Source organism: Rhinopithecus roxellana, chromosome 12, assembly GCF_007565055.1.
Source record: "Rhinopithecus roxellana isolate Shanxi Qingling chromosome 12, ASM756505v1, whole genome shotgun sequence".
Classification (NCBI taxonomy): Eukaryota; Metazoa; Chordata; class Mammalia; order Primates; family Cercopithecidae; genus Rhinopithecus; species Rhinopithecus roxellana.
In genome coordinates this window covers 18133300-18151244 of record NC_044560.1, presented here as the reverse complement: position 1 = coordinate 18151244, position 17945 = coordinate 18133300, and the positions used below count along the sequence as shown (strand labels likewise).

General features: G+C 39.4%; 1 protein-coding gene across 16 annotated transcripts in view; it reads right to left on the bottom strand.

Moving 5' to 3' along the window:
- Nucleotides 1-17945, bottom strand: part of EPB41 (erythrocyte membrane protein band 4.1) — a 231912-nt gene that overhangs the window by 116477 nt on the left and 97490 nt on the right. For 14 of the 16 annotated variants that reach the window (XM_010380323.2, XM_030913695.1, XM_010380317.2 and 11 more), the window contains exons 3-4: nt 13854-14066; nt 10457-10561 (exon numbers count right to left, since the gene is read on the bottom strand). In XM_010380323.2, coding sequence (XP_010378625.1) covers nt 10457-10561; nt 13854-13907 — 159 coding nt within the window. In that variant the 5' untranslated portion in view covers nt 13908-14066. The remainder of the gene's footprint in view (nt 1-10456; nt 10562-13853; nt 14067-17945) is intronic. The other 2 variants (XM_030913693.1, XM_030913697.1) reach the window with 1 other exon arrangement.

The following is a 17945-nucleotide window of genomic DNA, read 5'->3' as shown; positions in this document are numbered from 1 at the left end:
CTCACACCTAGGAACATGTCCAACAGAAACGGTTATGGTAAGATGTATACCAAAAGGCACCTGTAAGAATGTTCCTAGCAGAAGTATTCATAAAAGCCCCCAACTGTAAACAAGCCAAATGTCTATCAGTAGTAGAGTACATAAAGTGTGGTGTAGTCAAACAATGAAATATTATATTACACAGTAATGAGGCCAGGAGGCTGAAGCAGGAGGATCGCTTGAGCCAGGGAGGTGGAGGTTGCAGTGAGTCAAGATTGTACCACTGCACTCCAGCCTGGACAACAGAGTGAGACCCTGTCTCAAAAAAAAAAAAAAAATTATACAGTAATGAAAATGAACTATTGCTATTTAAAACAGCATGAATGAATCTCAAAAACATCATAATGAATGAAACCAAAGAAACCTGACCTAAGAGAAGACACTGTATGATTTTATTTATGCAAAGTATAAAAACAGGCAAAAGTGATTGATGGTGCTAGACATCAGGATGAAGTAACTTTTTTTTTTTTTTTTTTTAATTTTGTGATAGGGTCTCACTCTGTTACCCAGGTTAGAGTGCAGTGGCACAATCTCGACTCACTGCAACCTCCACCTCTCCGGCTCAAGCAATCCTCCCACCTCTGCCTCCTGAGTAGCTGGGACTACAGGTGCTCACCACCACACTTGACTATTTTTTTGTATTTGTAGAGACAGAGTTTCACTATGTCGCCCAGGCAGGAGGAAGAAGTTACTTTTGACGGGGAGTGGGGAGGAGTAACAACAGATAAAGGGTTGGAGGTAGTGACTGGAAGGGACACAATAGGGGATTTTAGAGTTCTGGTAATGTTCATTTTTCTTATCTTGGGGGCGTTTACAAAGATGTGTTCACTTTTTAAAAATTCTCTGGCCAGGCGCAATGGCTCACGCCTGTAATCCCAGCACTTTGGGAAGTCGAGGCGAGCGGATCACAAGGTCAGGAGATCAAGACCATCACGGCTAACACGGTGAAGCCCCATCTCTACTAAAAACACAAAAAATTAGCTGGGCGTGGTGGTGGGCGCCTGTAGTCCCAGCTACTCGGGAGGCTGAGGCAGGAGAACAGCGTGAACCCAGGAGGCAGAGCTTGCAATGAGCCAAGATCGAGCCACTGCACTCTAGGCTGGGCGACAGAGCAAGACTCCATCTCAAAAAAAAAAAAAAAAAATTATTTGGGATATATATGTATGATTTACACCTTTCTTGTGTTATGTTAAACTAATATGCAGTAAGGAAATAGAGAATAATATATGTAAACCAATTTCTCAAAGAGTATGGTTACAGCATGGAAGAAAGGGTTAGAGCTACAGAAAAAAAAGCAGGATCTTCAGATGTCCCCTAAAATAACAATTCTGAATAATCTAGTTCTATCTGAATATTTTCAGTGGTATGGATTCTTTTTGAAGAGTCCATTTTATCAATCATATCTCGAGAATTAAATATATTAACATTTTAAGCAGAATTTAAGCTTGTGCATTAAAAAGAATTACATTCCTTCTCTGGCTTAAAAAACAAGTTTCCAAATAATATAGAGATGAAGAGCAGCAATATCCTGATACAGATACTCATTCATTCAATTGAAGTATTACCTGTCTCCCATGGGTTCTTCTTTCAAAACACCTTCTCACAAGTGGTTTCTTCTACTTGAAATACTCTCTCCCTATTTCTTCATCTGGAAGATTTCTGACTGTCTCTTATAATTCATATCTGTTATTACCTTCTCTAGAAAAACACTTCTGACTCCCCATCTATGTGGGTGTCCATCTTACTGCTATTGCCTAGTCAGTTTGGGAGCTCCATGAGGAAAGAGACTGTCTTTTATAGCTCTGCCCAGCACAAGGCAGATACTATCTGAACAACAAATGTTTATGAATGAATGAACAAAGAATAGATGAATGATGCTACTGAAGTAAACCAGGATAGATTAATAAAGTTGCAACTAGAGAGATGGCGTTTAAAGAGGTAAAATGAATAGGAGCAGATATAGTTTGGATGTGTATCCCCACCCAAATCTCATGCCAAATTGTAATCCCTAGTGTTGGAGGTGGTGCTTGGTGGGAGATGACTGGATCATGGGGGCAGATTTCCCCCTTTGGTGTTGTTCTCGTGGTAACAGTTCTCACAAGATCTGGTTGTTTCAAAGTATGTAGCATCCCACCCGCTCTTCCTCCCGCTCTGGCCACGTGCCAGCTTCCCCTTAGTCTTCTGCCATGATTCTAAGTTTCCTAAGGCTTCTCCAGAAACTGATGCCACCATGCTTCCTGTACAGCCTGCAGAACCATGAGCCAATTAAACCTTTTTTCTTTATAAATTACCTAGTCAGGTATTTCTTTATAGCAGTGCAAGAATAGACTAACACAGGAGCCTTTCATATCTTTTGCAGCATTTACAACCTTAGGTCATAATGTTTTAAAAAAAGAACTCCATTCCCTGAGTTAGTCATCAACTACCCTTACATGGAGGTTCTAAAACCCCCACACATACACATAAGAGATCTATACAAATCCTTGTCTTTTGAGGTAAAAGACTTTTCTACAGCTCCAGAAGTCTACCTGTCCTTAAGGAATAACAATTATCTATGCTGCTGTTAGGATGTTGACTTCAAATCACTGCTCCAAGATATGTTACAGAAACTCTAGAGCACAGGTAATTCTAGGTCTCATTCTTTAAGTACTAAGATAACACACAAATTAATAATAATAATAATAATAATAAACAAAAAACTACATTTAAATTCACTAGAAGTGTTGACCCAAATCTCTGTAGCAAAAGACAAGATCACAAATGCAGCCTCTCTACTCTGAAAATATATCTACAAAATTCCCCTTCATCTTTCTAATTTGCCAGAAAATAAAGACACAACCGTGACTGCCACTTGCCTTCAAGGCCAGACATGAATCAATGAGAAACAATAAATCCTTTCAGATGACTATAAACTAAATTACTCATACTCTTGACTTAATAGTCACTCCACTGGTGGTTGCTCTTTGCCCGTGAAGGTGAGCAAAAGACTTCTGGTTTGACTGACGATCTTTTCAGAGCTGATTATCTGACTCTAAAGGTAAGAAAATTCATCGACACAGAAAATGGATGGAAAAAAACAATGACTACATACTATTGAATTGAATGTAGTCCTAATTTAAAATTCTCATTATTGACCAGAAGAGCACAAGTTTTCTGCTTACAGATGAAATTTGGAGGGAGGGGGAATTAATGTAAGTGACTTTTCTCCCAAGGAAAAAGTCCTTGATTCATTAGTAAATAATTCTAAGCAGGAATAAAATATAGGAAGCAACTATTTAACTGATAATTTTGATTCATAGTGGCAACAAATCTCTCACAGAGCTATAGAAGTTTGCTTCTGGGCTGGGCGCAGTGGCTCATGTCTGTAATTCCAGCTCTTTGCGAGGCCGAGGCAGGTGGATCACCTGAGGTCAAGAGTTCAAGACCAGTCTGACCAACACGGTGAAACCCCGTCTCTACTAAAAATACAAAAATTAGCTGGGTGTGGTGGTGGGTGCCTGTAATCCCAGCTATGTGGGAGGCTGAGGCATGAGAATCGCTGGAATCTAGGAGGTGGAGGTTGCAGTAAGCCAAGATGGTACCACTGCACTCCAGCCTGAAAAAAAAAGAAGTTTGCTTCTTACTGCTTTTCCACTTATCTTGCCAGACCCTAGCAATAGGCCCATTATCATGCAGTGAGTAGGAAAAGTGAACAAGCAAGCCACTCCATATTAGGGAGAACTTTCCTTCCTGCTAAATGTACTCAACTGTCTACAAACAAAGCACAAAGCTGTTAATGACAGAAGTTACATCTACAAAGGACAAATCTTTACATACACAAAAAGAAGACACCAGAGAATGGAAAGAAAACAGTTCTCTCTCATTGTATTATGGCTCACATTTTTTTCTACAACATAAACTAATTCTGTAGAGGAAACAAAAAAACTACAGGTGAAATGTAAAATCAAGGAAAGGAGTAAAAAGCTAAATAAGAAAATAACTTAGGAAGGGGCAGCAGGCAAGGAGCTACAGGAGTAAACTGACTATGCAACTAGAGGATGTCACTCTGCCTTTATGTCCTTCAGTTTCCTCATCTGTAAAATGGGAGGGTGAGCCCCCAAAGCCTGTATAGCTCTATTACCTTCTGTATTTTCAGAATGGCAGAAAACTTAGATGACCATGATTTACTATGAACTTTATGGATTCAATCATTTAACAAGTATCTGTGTACTTCTAGAGAGGGTCTTATCTAGAAATTTGGCTTGACAGTACATATACATGGAATGATAGTGTTAAACAAAAATTATGGAAGGCCATTGTTTTGGTCTAAGCTTCTTCACTGGCTCCAACAGATCAGGCCAAACCAAAATGGAGTCACTCACACTAAATACCACATAATCAAACTGAAACCTAAAGGAAGTGGGTAGATGCTAAACAGACCAGTTTTTCCTGAAAACAGGAGATTCCAGTCTACCTGAGTCAGTTTAACAAGGAAGCCCTCTCTGCTTTAGCATTTAGAAGAAAAGTAACGACATAAACTAATCAGCTTTTTCCTATTATTTGGTTTCCTTATTCCTACCTTACAAAACCCACTGTTCTGCCATTGCTTATTGGGAGCCCTCATTCTATTTTGTAGAATGGAGGCTGCCTAATAATACTTGAATCACAAATAAAAGCCAATTAGATCTTTAACTAAATTTGTGGTGATTTAATTTTTTTCTAATAGATAAAATAAAGCCATATAGTCTTGCTAAATACAATCAATTTTAAGTAAAAGATACACTGTTCTTTTGTACATCCTAAGAACAGAACAGGTAGAATATTCAACCCGAAGGATGCTCCAGAATGCATCTCTAGATTACAACACACAAATCTTTTCTTTTAAAGTCAAGGCCTTGATTAATTGGTAATTTCATTTGAAAACAATAATAGCATCTTTTTTTTTTTTGGGGGGGAGATAGGGTCTTGTCCCTATCACCCAGGCAAGTGCAGTGGTGCACTCATGGCTCACTGCAGCCTCAACTTCCCAGGCTCAGGTTATCCTCCCACCTCAACCTACTGAGTAGCTGGGACTAGAGGTATGCACCACCACACTCAGTTAATTTTTTCAGTTTTGGTAGAGACAGGGTTTCACTAGTCTCGAACTCCTGGGCTCAAGTGATCTGCCTGCCTCTACATCCCAAAGTGCTGGGATTACAGGTATGAACTACCATGCCCAGCCAATAATACTATCATAATAATAATGATAATACCTTATTTTTGTTGAATGCTTACTATATGTCAGGCATGATTCTACATGCTTTCATATAGATTATCTCATTATCATTCTCATTTTACCAATGGGAAAACAGGACAAGTAACTTACCTAACTTGCAACTAGTATGTGGCAAAGCTATTCTCTCAAGTGTAACAATGTGTCTCACTTTTTCAATAAACATTTGTTGAAGGCCTATCACATTACAGCGAGGCAATATGCTAAATAACAATCTTTAGGAAATCAGTCTGGTAAAAAATAGACGTGGGCCCAGAATAATAGATGAAAATCAACCCACACCAAGATATATAATTGTGAACTCTCAACTTCATAAGGACAAGAAAAAAGAAAAGATCATACTGACTTGATTGTGTAAAGGAGGAGGGAGAGGAACAAAAGTCATATAAAAGATCAAAAATCAAAACGGCCCTGGCCCTTTCAAGAGCAACACTAGAAACTAGAAGACAATGAAGCAATGCCTTCAAAATTCTGAAGGCAAATAATTTCAAGCCTAAAATCCTATACCCAACAAAATTTACAATCAAATGTGAAGGCAGAATAAAGCCATCTTTTCAGACATGTAATGTCTCAAAAACAATTGCATCCCATGTACCATTTCTGAGGAGTAGCACTCTATCAAAACACAAGGAAAAGCAAGGATAAAGGAAACAGGAATAACATCACAGGAAAGAGGCAAAGCACATCTGCAGGATGATAGTGATGGGAGATACCTGGGACAGCTGTGTACAAAACAGACCGTGATACCCATCTAGACTAGACAACTGTGACTTAAGAGACAACTGTGACTTAAGAGACAGCATTATTTATTTATTTATTTATTTATTTATTTATTTATTTATTTGAGACAGAGTCTCACTCTGTTGCCCCAGCTGGAGTGCAAAGGCATGACCTTGGCTTCCTGCAACCTCTGCCTCCTGGGTTCAAGTGATTCTCATGCCTCAGCCTCCCGAGTAGATGGGATTACAGGATTGTGCCACCATGCCTGGCTAATTTTTGTATTTTCAATAGAAATGGGGTTTCACAATGTTGGCCAGGCTGGTCATGAACTCAGGAGATCCACCCAGTTCAGCCTCCCAAAGTGTTGAGATTACAAGCATGAGCCACCGCACCCAGCCAAGAGACAGCATATTAAGGAAGGCCTGCCATCACTAAGGTGTTTTTGCTACTGTATTGACCCTTTAACTTGACAATCCTAAGGTAAATCTTCCCCAGATTCATTTTTGTACAAGATTTACCCAGGCCATGTGCTAATGAAGTTCTTACTTTCCCTTCCATGCTCTGCTTCTGAGATCAGCTAAGGACTCTTGTTTTAATAAAAAAACAAAACAAAACTCTGTTTTGACTTACTTCTGAGCTGGAGGTTGACCATAATAAACTTAGAAGCATAAAATATAGAGTAGCCCATTCCCTTTGACGATGTTCCCGCTGGATATCCTATAAGAACCTGGTCCATACAGACCTGCCGATGCCCTGACTATGACAAGGCCTGTATTTCCCAGGATTCACTTGCCCATTGACTTCCTAAGTAGGGGCTCTTATAAACTATCAGGGAAGTTGAAGCCAGATTATGATTCAGAGGTACCAACTTTTCTTTTCCAAAAATACTTACCAAGGACAATAATGCACTTTTCTGACACAGCCAGGTTTGTACTTTGTTATTAAGCTTTTATATTAAGCACTTTTAACAACACTTTACACCTAAATATATAAGTGAACATAAATAAAGCAATTTAACATTTGCTCTTTAAAAACTAATTATGGTCGGGTGCAGTGACCCACGCCTGTAATCCCAGCACTTTGGGAGGCCAAGGCGGGCGAATCGCCTGAGGTCAGGAGTTCAAGACCAGCCTGGCCAATATGGTGAAACCCCGTCTCTACTAAAAATACAAAAAATTAGCCAGGCATGGTGGTGCATGCCTCTAATCCCAGCTACTTGGGAGGCTGAGGCAGGAGAATCACTTGAGCCCAGGAGGTGGAAATTTCAGTGAGCACAGATCACGCCATTGCACTCTAGCCTGGGTGACAAGAGTGAAGCTCCGTCTCAAACAAACAAAAACTAATTACAATAGTGACAAGGCACAGTGGGCCATGCCTGTAATTTAGCACCTTTGGGAGGCTGAGGCAGGAGGATTGCTTGAGCCCAGGAGTTCAAAACCAGCCTGAGCAACATAGTGAGGCCCTGTCTCTACAAAATACAAAAATTTAAAAATTGGCCAAGCATGGTGGTGCATGCCTATGGTCCCAGCTACTCGGAAGACCGAAGTGGGAGGATCGCTTGAGCGTGGAAAGCAGAGACTGCAGTGAGGAAGATCGCACCACTTCACTCTAGCACAGGCAACAGAGTGAGACCCTGTCTCAAAAAAAAAAAATGAAAACCACTATAAAGAAAATAAACTTGGTGACAGGACAGAATATAAATCGCAATAATGGTGAAAATTTTTCAGTGTAACTGAAAATTTTTGTCCCAACGTGGGCCCTAGAAGCTCAACTGTAAGCGGAAATTATTTCTTCTGCTGAATGGCTTTAGATGAGTCAGCTTCTAGAAATGTAAGTATGCTTGGATCACAGAAAAAAATATATTTCCAGCCATATTTTGTAGATGTAGGTACTCGGTGACTTCACATGCCAAATTAAAGGATTGTTAATTACTCTCAAATCAATTTTGGTTGTTTTTTCCCCCAAAATGTAACTATTCAATTTCTGGTAATCAAAATTATCTTGCTGAGCTTACAGAAAACACTTTTCAGAGTATTTCCCTTGATTCACGGGAGAATTTTCTTTCTTTCTTTTTTTTTTTTTTTTTTTTTTAAGACGGAGTCTCGCTCTGTCGCCCAGGCTGGAGTGCAGTAGAGTGATCTCAGCTCACTGCAAGCTCCGCCTCCAGGGCTCATGCCACTCTCCAGCCTCTCGAGCTGGGACTCTGTAGCTGGGACTACAGGCGCCCGCCACCACGCCCGGCTAATTTTTTGTATTTTTAGTAGAGTAGTAACCTGGTTTCACCAGGTTAGCCAGCATGGTCTCAATCTCCTGACCTCGTGACCCGCCCACCTCGGCCTCCCAACGCACCAATTCATGGGAGAATTTTCAACGCCAATTCATGGGAGAATTTTCTAGCTCACAGTTGTAGAAAGTTTTTCACTGTAGTTTTGAGGGCATTGTTTTGTTTTTAAATTAACTTCAGTGTTCCCTTACTAATGGGAAATAGTGGTTTCAATTAAGGCTAGAATTTTTTAAATTATTCATTGAAAAATTATAGTTGTATATATTTATGGGGCAGAAAGTGATGTTATGACTTTTTTTTTTTTTTTTTTTTTGAGACGGAGTCTCGCTCTGTCACCCAGGCTGGAGTGCAGTGGCCGGATCTCAGCTCACTGCAAGCTCCGCCTCCTGGGTTTAGGCCATTCTCCTGCCTCAGCGTCGCGAGTAGCTGGGACTACAAGCGCCCGCCACCGCTCCCGGCTAGTTTTTTGTATTTTTTAGTAGAGACGGGGTTTCACCCTGTTCGCCAGGATGGTCTCGATTTCCTGAACTCATGATCCGCCCGTCTCGGCCTCCCAAAGTGCTGGGATTACAGGCTTGAGCCACCGCGCCCGGCCTATGATTTTTTTAATACCATGTGAAATGATTAAATCAAATGAATCAAACTATCCATCATTTCAAATATTTGACCTTGTGATGAGAACATTTGAGATTTACTCTCTTCATGATATTGAAATGTACAGTACTCAAATATTAGCTATATTTACCAGTACAAGCTAGTTTGGGCCTTAAGGGAGACAAAGTAAAGGTTAAGTCTTTAAAGAATAATATTAACCTAGTGCTCAAACACAGTTCTGTTTGAGTTAGTAGTCATTCATAGAAGGAACAAATTTTTGTAAACTACTTAGGTATATTCTACAAATAGACTTTGTTTAGGCAAAGGATAATTCCATGTCTTCTAGTTTGCATTATCAAACTCACACAACCTAATCTACAGTTTGCAGACGTTAAAGGCTGCTGCCCTTCAACTTTTCTTAATACACTTAAATTATCTTGGAGAAAGGATGAACTTAAATGGCTTAAATTCAGTGTCTAGAAGACTCCAGGATCCCCCACTTTACACCCACCCCCCAACCTGGCCATATACGTCTCCAGATTCATCTGTTACTCTATTTCTCATACCCTGTGTTCACCTAGGCTAGATGGCTTTCAGTTCCTGAAATGTCACTCTCTCAACTCCAGTTCTTACACAAGCCATTCTCTCTCCACCTCACTTGCCCATTTTATCCTTCAGGTCTCTCTCAGCTAAGGCATCACCTCCCCAGAGGAGACTTCCCGGGCCATACTCTCCCCTGACAACCTGTATTTCCTTTTGTATAGTGCTCATCAAACCAGTAATTAATGTTATCTTCATAATAAACTGGAAGTTCCAGAGGGCAGGGACTATGTCTACCTTATTCACAGCTGCATCCATATCACCTAGTACAGCACCTGCAAATACTTGTTAAACTGGACTAAAGCTTTCATCATTAGATTTATGTTAAATATTTGCAATTTTCGATTAATTGGCCCAGGAAATAATTCAAGTATTCTGAAGTGAAATACCTGACTTTAAACCTTTCTTCCCTCCTCCAAGTCCATTCTTTTACTTCCTTCAAAAGTTAACAACTGGTTTCCTTTTAGGTTGGAGGAAATGTCAGATTCATTGTTATGACTGTTTCAATAATATTGGGATTTTACTCTGTTTCATAATGTTGCTTTCAAATTATAATTATAATTATGTTTAATTATATGTCATTATAATATTAATAACAGATCATCCATTCAACAAATATTTGTTATAAACCTCCCATGCATTAAATACAATACCAATTGCATAATATATTAAGTTATTGACATCTACAGTACTTGCTTATCAGTGCATCATACCTCTTTACTTTCCTTGCCTTTTAAAAACATACAATATATACTTTATTTCAATGATGAAAGAATACACCAGCAATGGTCTTTTCTTTAAAATGTTAATTCTAGAAGAAAAACAGCAGGAAAATCTAAGAAATAAGAGTAGACAGGAATAACTCTAAGAATACTGGCTTAGAGAAGCAGGTATAAATACATTCTTAACAACAAAAGAATTAAAACAATTTTTTTGTCAGCTTCTTAAATTGCAAGCAGTCTCCTCACCTTAGAGGTTGTGTTATCCCAAATGGCTAGACCAAAATAGTCTTCTTCCAAAAGATTGAGATGCTCACATACTCGTTTAAGCAAATCTTGTCCCTTAGCATGTTTCTGCAAAGATATACGTGTCTTAGTTGAGTTCAGGTTTCTTCTTCTTTTATTTTTTTCCCAGAAGAGATGGGGATTCACTCTGTTGCCCAGGCTGGAGTGCAGTGGCCTGATCACAGCTCACTGCAGCCTCAACCTCCTGGGCTCAAGTGATCTTCCCGCCTCAGCCTCCAGAGTAGCTGGAACTACAGATATGCACCACCATGCCTAATTTTAAAAATTTTTTGTAGAGACAGTCTCATTACGTTGCCTGGGCTGCTTTTGAACTCCCGGGCTCAAGTGATCCCCCCACCTCAGCCTTCCAGTGTGCTGGGATTACAGGCATGAGCCACTGCACCTGGCCTGAGGTTTCTTCTTATTTCTGTACCCTTCATGAAATAAAATAAAATGTCACTTTCCAATTTCTTCTTTTATCTTTGGTTACCAACAAACTTTCAGGTGGCTACATAGTTTAAGCAGAAAGGATGATTTATAAAATTCCTGTTCTTCAATTTGTCAGTTTACATATGTAATACACATATATTAGATTGGAAATTGTGTTACAAATCAAAGTAAAATTCTACCTTCCTTCCATTTCATATTCCCCATCTCCATCCTACACATCACATTCTTTATTTTTGGTGCAATATTTCCTATAGCATGCTATGAGCAACTCTCAGTTACTGTGACTACTTAAATTACTGAATCAACTGTCCACAGTGACATTTAATTGTAGCTATGGAAATCATTAGACTGTATCATGTTCAGACCAAATGTCCCAAAGAAAATAAGCTATGCCTCAACTCCCCACAATATCTTTCAGAAAAATGAATAAAGTAAAATTCTAGATAGCCAACAGACACTACCTGTTGGAGTGGCTCCTTCAGTGGTGCCAGGAATCATTTTCTTAATGTTTCTTAACCTAGAAAGTCAAACCACTTCCAAATTTGGGTTATTTTACTCCTATTTATAGGAAGAAAATATCCTAACTTAAAGACTGAGATTTAGTCAGAAAGTCCTGGCTCCTCCATTTACTAGCTAAACAAGCTGAGTAGATTCAATTAACTTTTCTGAACATTAGTTTGCTCAGCTGTGAAATGATAAGAATATTTACACTCATCCTACCTCGTTATTGGAATTATTTAAAAATAATCAAATATGTGAATGTCTTCTGAGAAATACATATGAAAATACTTCAAAACATTAGAATCATTTTTTGGGCAAACATATATGACACGTCCTCCTCTCAGTGAGATGAGTTATTTTTAATGACTATTAATAATTCACATAAATGTTCATCCATTGTCAGTTTTAACTCATCTATATCAAATCATTTTCTTCTTTTTTCTCCCATGTTTTCATTCTAAATGACAGAAGATGATTTGAAAATGCTTCATGTATTTTCCCTAATCCCTTATTCATAATTCTAAAATCCAAATTTGGACTTGAACTGTAAAGAGGCTATTTATAATCTTCATTCATCCATCTTAGAATGAATCTTCATATATCTTACCATAGAAATACTATGTTTGATCATGTAGGTGCTGCTACAGACACTGCTGGGTGTAGTATAGAATACGCAGAATATGTACTTATTCTCTTGCTAAACTTCAAAATATTCTGAATTCTAGTTTTTTGTTTGTTTGTTTTTTGAGATGGAGTCTCGCTCCATCGCCAGGCTGGAGTGCAGTGGCATGATCTCGGCTCAGTGCAACCTCCATCTCCCGGGTTCAAGCAATTCTCCTGCCTCAGCCTCCCAAGCAGCTAGGACTATAGGTGCGTGCCACCATGCCCAGCTAATTTTTGTATTTTTAGTAGAGACCGGGTTTCACCATGTTGGTCAGGATGGTCTCAATCTCTTGACCTCGTGATCTGCCTGCCTCGGCCTCCCAAAGTGCTAGGATTACAGGCGTGAACCACCGTGCCCAGCCTCAAAATATTCTGAATTCTAAAACACATCTGTCCCCAACGGCTTCATATATAAGAGATCCATATCTGGATCTTGGTCTGAATGGGAAGAATGAGTGTAAAATAGCTTTCCCCATCTCTAAATTAGTTAGTGCAAGAAGCAGAAAAAGCAGACCCTAAGTCTCTAGTTAGGTGTATAGTACCTGTTTCAAAGTACAATTACATCTTTCTTGATTTCCTTTTTAAATTTAGAGAATACCTATTAGTAAATATAGCGTAATATTTTAGATGATTTGTGCTTGAACATATTTGCATTTGCTCATAAACAAGGTGATTAACAAACAAGGCTGGATGCGGTGGCTCATGCCTATAATCCTAGCACTTTGGGAGGCTGAGGCGGGCAGATCGCTTGAGCCCGGGAGCTCAAGAGTAACCTGGGCAATATGGTGAGAATCTGTCTCTACAAAAAATAAAAAAAATTAGCCAGGTGTGATGGTGTGTGCCTGTAGTCCCAGCTACTTAGGAGGCTGAGGTGAGAGGATCACCTGAGCCCAGAAGGTTGAGGCTGCAGTGAGCTGTCACTGCACCACTATACTTCAATCTGGGCAACAGAGCAAGACCCTGTCTCAAATAAATAAATAAATAAATAAATAAATAAATAAATAAAATAATTTGTTGCACATATATGTGAATTACATGCTTTGTCAATAAAAGTTACTAGTAACAATTAAAACAATTGCTTATACATGAAGCATATCATAATAAATAACTACTGTTCCAGTTTGAAAAACAGATTTTTTTAAATTTTCAACTTGTCCTGAAGGAGCAAAAACAGTAACTGAATAACTTATATTTTTCTTCAATCCTGATTCAACCACTTATTCTTTCAGAAAATAGAAAATTTTAAGAAATGGCATTTACTGGGCTTAAAGACTTACTCATCATCTTCCCATAACCCCACCTCCAGAAAATCACCATTAATACTTCTGTCCACAGAAATAATCATTAGCGGTTGGGCGCAGTGGCTCACACCTGCAATCCCAGCAATTTGGGAGGCAGAGGTGGACAGATCAGTTGAGGCCAGGAGTTCAAGACCAGCCTGGCCAATATGGTGAAACCCTGTCTCTACTAAAAGTATGAAAAATTAGCCCAGCATGGTGGCACATGGCTGTAATCCCAGCTACTCGGGAGGCTGAGACAGGAGAATCACTTGAACGTGGGAGTTGGGGGCTACGGTGAGCCAAGATCACGCCACTGCACTCCAGCCTGGGTGACAGAGCACAACTCTGTCTCGAAAAAAGAAATCATCATTAGAGTGAGTCTTATTGTGGGCAAAATCACCACTTACCCAACTCTAGGTGAAACAACCTGTAAGAGTTCTGATTGTTGGAAATGAAAACATACTCACCTCCACAACACATTCATAAACTGTGTCATCCAACAAAGAAACCTTGCAGTGCATGTTCCTGTGTTTTCTGATTGATTTTTGGGAAGCTTTTAATTCTCCTTCTGCTTTTGATTCAGGGCTTTCTTCTTTTACTTCTATTTTGGAGCACTCTTCAAGTCCTTCTCCTTCCTTAGTTTCAAAATCTGGATCTTCTCTGAGTTCTTCCTGAGCAGGCTACATTGACATCGCCAAGTCAGTAATAAAGACATTTCACAAAACATGCTGTATATGCTTTTACCTATAATAATCTTACCAACAAAAGCACGAACTAAAACAAATATAGGTGACATTAATATTAAATAATTATTTTTCTATAAAAAGTAATATGATCCCCCAAATGACCTAAAGACTTTGCTAGTATTAAAACTTCTCAGGTAGAATCCCATCAAATCAAAAAATGAAAATTTCAGGCAAACCAGAGGTTACCAATCCATTGCTCTTAGCATTATGTATTCTTCCTGACCAAGCCATTACATGCTATTATTAAAGTTTACAAAAACGTTATTGTCTCTGCCCATGCTCCTCAATTTTAGCAAGGTAGCCTTACAAACTGCAAAATAAGATGTGACTTGTTACATATTCTAACTTTTAAATTAATTTTAATTCTAAGAGAAATGCTTGGGACAAATTTTATATCATTAAGCAAACATATATAGTAGGCTAAAAATTTTAACTACCAGTTAACACCTTTCTACCCAATATTAATCATGTTAAATGCAAAGAAGATTCAATGAAGGAAGAGTTTCCTGGTGCGATCTTAAATTATCCCCAAATAATACCGATAAGTAGGATAACATTTTTGGCATACATTTTTTTTTGAGACGCAGTCTCGCTCTGTTGACCAGGCTGGAGTGCAGTGGCGCGATCTCAGCTCACTGTAAGCTCTGCCTCCTGGGTTCATGCCCTTTTCCTGCCTCAGCCTCTCGAGCTGGGACTCTAGCTGGGACTACAGGCGCCCGCCACCACGCCTGGCTAAGTTTTTTCTACTTTTAGTAGAGACGGGGTTTCACCATGTTAGCCAGGATGGTTTCAATCTGCTGACCTCACGATCTGCCCGCCTCGGCCTCCCAAAGTGCTAGGATTACAGGCGTGAGCAAATGTGCCCAGCCAGCATACATTTTTACTTGTACTTTCAATACAACAAAACTACTGACATATTTTTATCTAAACCCGACTAATTCTTTTCTTTTAAAAGAATATGTTACTTCCTTGTGTAACAGCTGGAAAAAAAATTAAAAGAAAAAAAGAATGCATGGTTGACAATTAGGAAAAAGGAATTAACTATTTGACTCCAGCATTAAATACTGGAAGTAATCTAAAAGACTCCTTCCCATCTTTCATGACCCTCTCACTGCAACCTCAGGAAGGCCCTTCATTGGCTATCCTATCTATCTATGCCCACTCTACTGTCTTTCGTATCAGTACTCTGGTGCCTTCATAATTTATTACAAGAAATAATTATTTTTATTTACTACTTTTTTTGCCTTTTCTATTGAAGTCCACAAGGGTAGAAATCATGTCTGTTTTATAATAATAATAATACCAAACATTTATACAACAATTACAATGGGCCAGTTACTATTCTAAGAAAATTACTTATGTGAACTCACTCAATCCTCACAACTACCCTGCGAGGCAGGTACTATTATTACATCCCCACTTGACAGAGGGAGGATAATAGTACCTGGCCTGCAGGGTTGTAAAACTGAGGCCAGAGAAATTAAGTAACTTGCCTAGGATCATACAATTAATAAGTCACATACCAGTCTGGCATGATTTGTTTTCTTTTTTTTTTTTTGAGACAGAGTCTCACTCTGTCACCCAGGCTGGAGTGCAGTTACATAATCATGGCTCAATGCAGCCTCGACTTCTCAGACTCAAGTGATCCTCCTACCTCAACATCCCAAGTAGCTGGGACTACAGGGCAGCCACCAAGCCCAGCTAGTTTTTTAATTTTTTGTAAAGATGGTGCTTCTCCATGTTGCCCAGGTTGGTCTCGAACTCCAGGGCTCTAGTGATCCTCCTGCCTCAGTCTCCCAGAGTGCTGGACTTACAGGCATAAGCCACCACACTCAGCCCCAAAAATCCATGATTTTAAACCTCTTCACCATACTGTAGTTTTTATTTACCAAGGTATATCCAGCCTTGGGCCTGGCACACATGGTAGGTTTTCAATAAACATTTGTTGAATTAATAAATAAACATTAAAAATTTATGTGAGCTTCCAAAAATTCCGAGCTCTTCTGGATGAAGACTGGTACAATCCTATATTTTTATATAAGTATATAATATATTTATATATTTATAATATAAAGCAAAAACGCTTTTTAAAAAATTCTGGATAAAAAAGGACCCTTTAAATAAAATCCTATTACAGATACAGAAATATGGTTAGGCAAATAAACCTTTATCCAGAAGGCTCTGATCCACAAGGTTTTGACTATAAATATTAGTTTCCAAAAGGTCTAAAATAGTTTGTTCCTTTAAATAATATCTCCTTTAAATTTTATTAACAATATCATTTCTTTTTCTCCACATGAAAACAAATATCTATGGACAATTTATTTCAATTCTGAATTAAATCTTTTTTTTTTTTTGAGACGGAGTCTCGCTCTGTCCCCCAGGCTGGAGTGCAGTGGTGCGATCTCAGCTCGCTGCAAGCTCCGCCTCTCGGGTTCACGCCATTCTCCTGCCTCAGCCTCCTGAGTAGCTGGGACTACAGGCGCCCGCCACCATGCCCAGCTAATTTTTTGTATTTTTAGTAGAGACAGGGTTTCACCGTGTTAGCCAAGATGGTCTTGATCTCCTGACCTCGTGATCCGCCGGCCTCAGCCTCCCAAAGTGCTGGGATTACAGGTGTGAGCCATTGCACCCAGTCGAATTAAATCTTAATGAATGAGATTTTAGTTAAATCTAAAATTAACTTTGTCCATCATCTGTGTCAACTTGAGTACGAATCTATGACCTTTAGACAATACAGACAAGTTCTGATTCAAATGTTAACTAAAACAAGATATGGATTTTCCCCTATATAAAGCTGAAGGAGAAAAAAGCAGTTAAAAACCCCTTGAGGCCAGGCACAGTGGTCACGCCTGTAATCCCAGCACTTTGGAAGGCTGAGGCAGGAGGATTGCTTGAGTTCAGGAGTTCAAGACCAGCCTAGGGAACAAAGCAAGACCGTCTCTACCAAAAAATTTAAAAATTAGCTGGGCATAGTGGCATGCACCTGTAGTCCCAACTACTCAGGAGGCTGAGATGGGAGGATAGCTTGAGCCCAGGAGGTTGAGGCTGTAGTGAGCCATGATTGTACCACTGTATTCTAATCTGGGTGACAGAGAGAGACCCTGTCAAGAAAGAAAGAAAAAAAGAAAATAAATAAAGAGGGGGAGGGAGGGAGGGAGGAAGGACAAAGGAGGGAGGGAGAGGAAGGGAGGGAGGGAGGGAAGGGAGGGAGGGAGGGAGGGAAGGAAGGAAGGAAGGAAGGAAATTTTAAAAACTCCTGAAAGTACCAGGCTTTCTGAAAGATTATGTAATTTTTTTTTTTTTTTTTTTTTTTTGAGATGGAGTCTCACACTGTCACCCAGGCTGGAGTGCAGTGGCGCGATCTGGGCTCTCAGCAATTTTCCTATCTTAGCCTTCCGAGTAGCTGGGACTACAGGCACCCGCCACCATGCCCAGATAATTTTTTGTATTTTTTGTAGAGACAGGGTTTCAACATGTTGGCCAGGCTGTCCTCGAACTCCTGACCTCATGATTCACCTGCCTCGGCCTCCTAGAGTGCTAGGATTATAGGTGCGAGCCACTGCACCCGGCCGATAATGTAATTTAATTCTTTTGGTATTCCTAAAATAAAATGGTATTAAGATATGAATGGTTTCTTTGCCTTTGCTGTTTGTGTTTATTTACTAACATTCATTGAGTATTTATTAAATGCCAGGCAATGTTTTAAGAGCTTTTACCCATTTTTTCTCTTTTAACCCTTTCAATCCCAAATGAGGTGGATATTATTATCCCCATTGTACAGAGGAGGAAACTGACAAAGTGAAAAGTGTC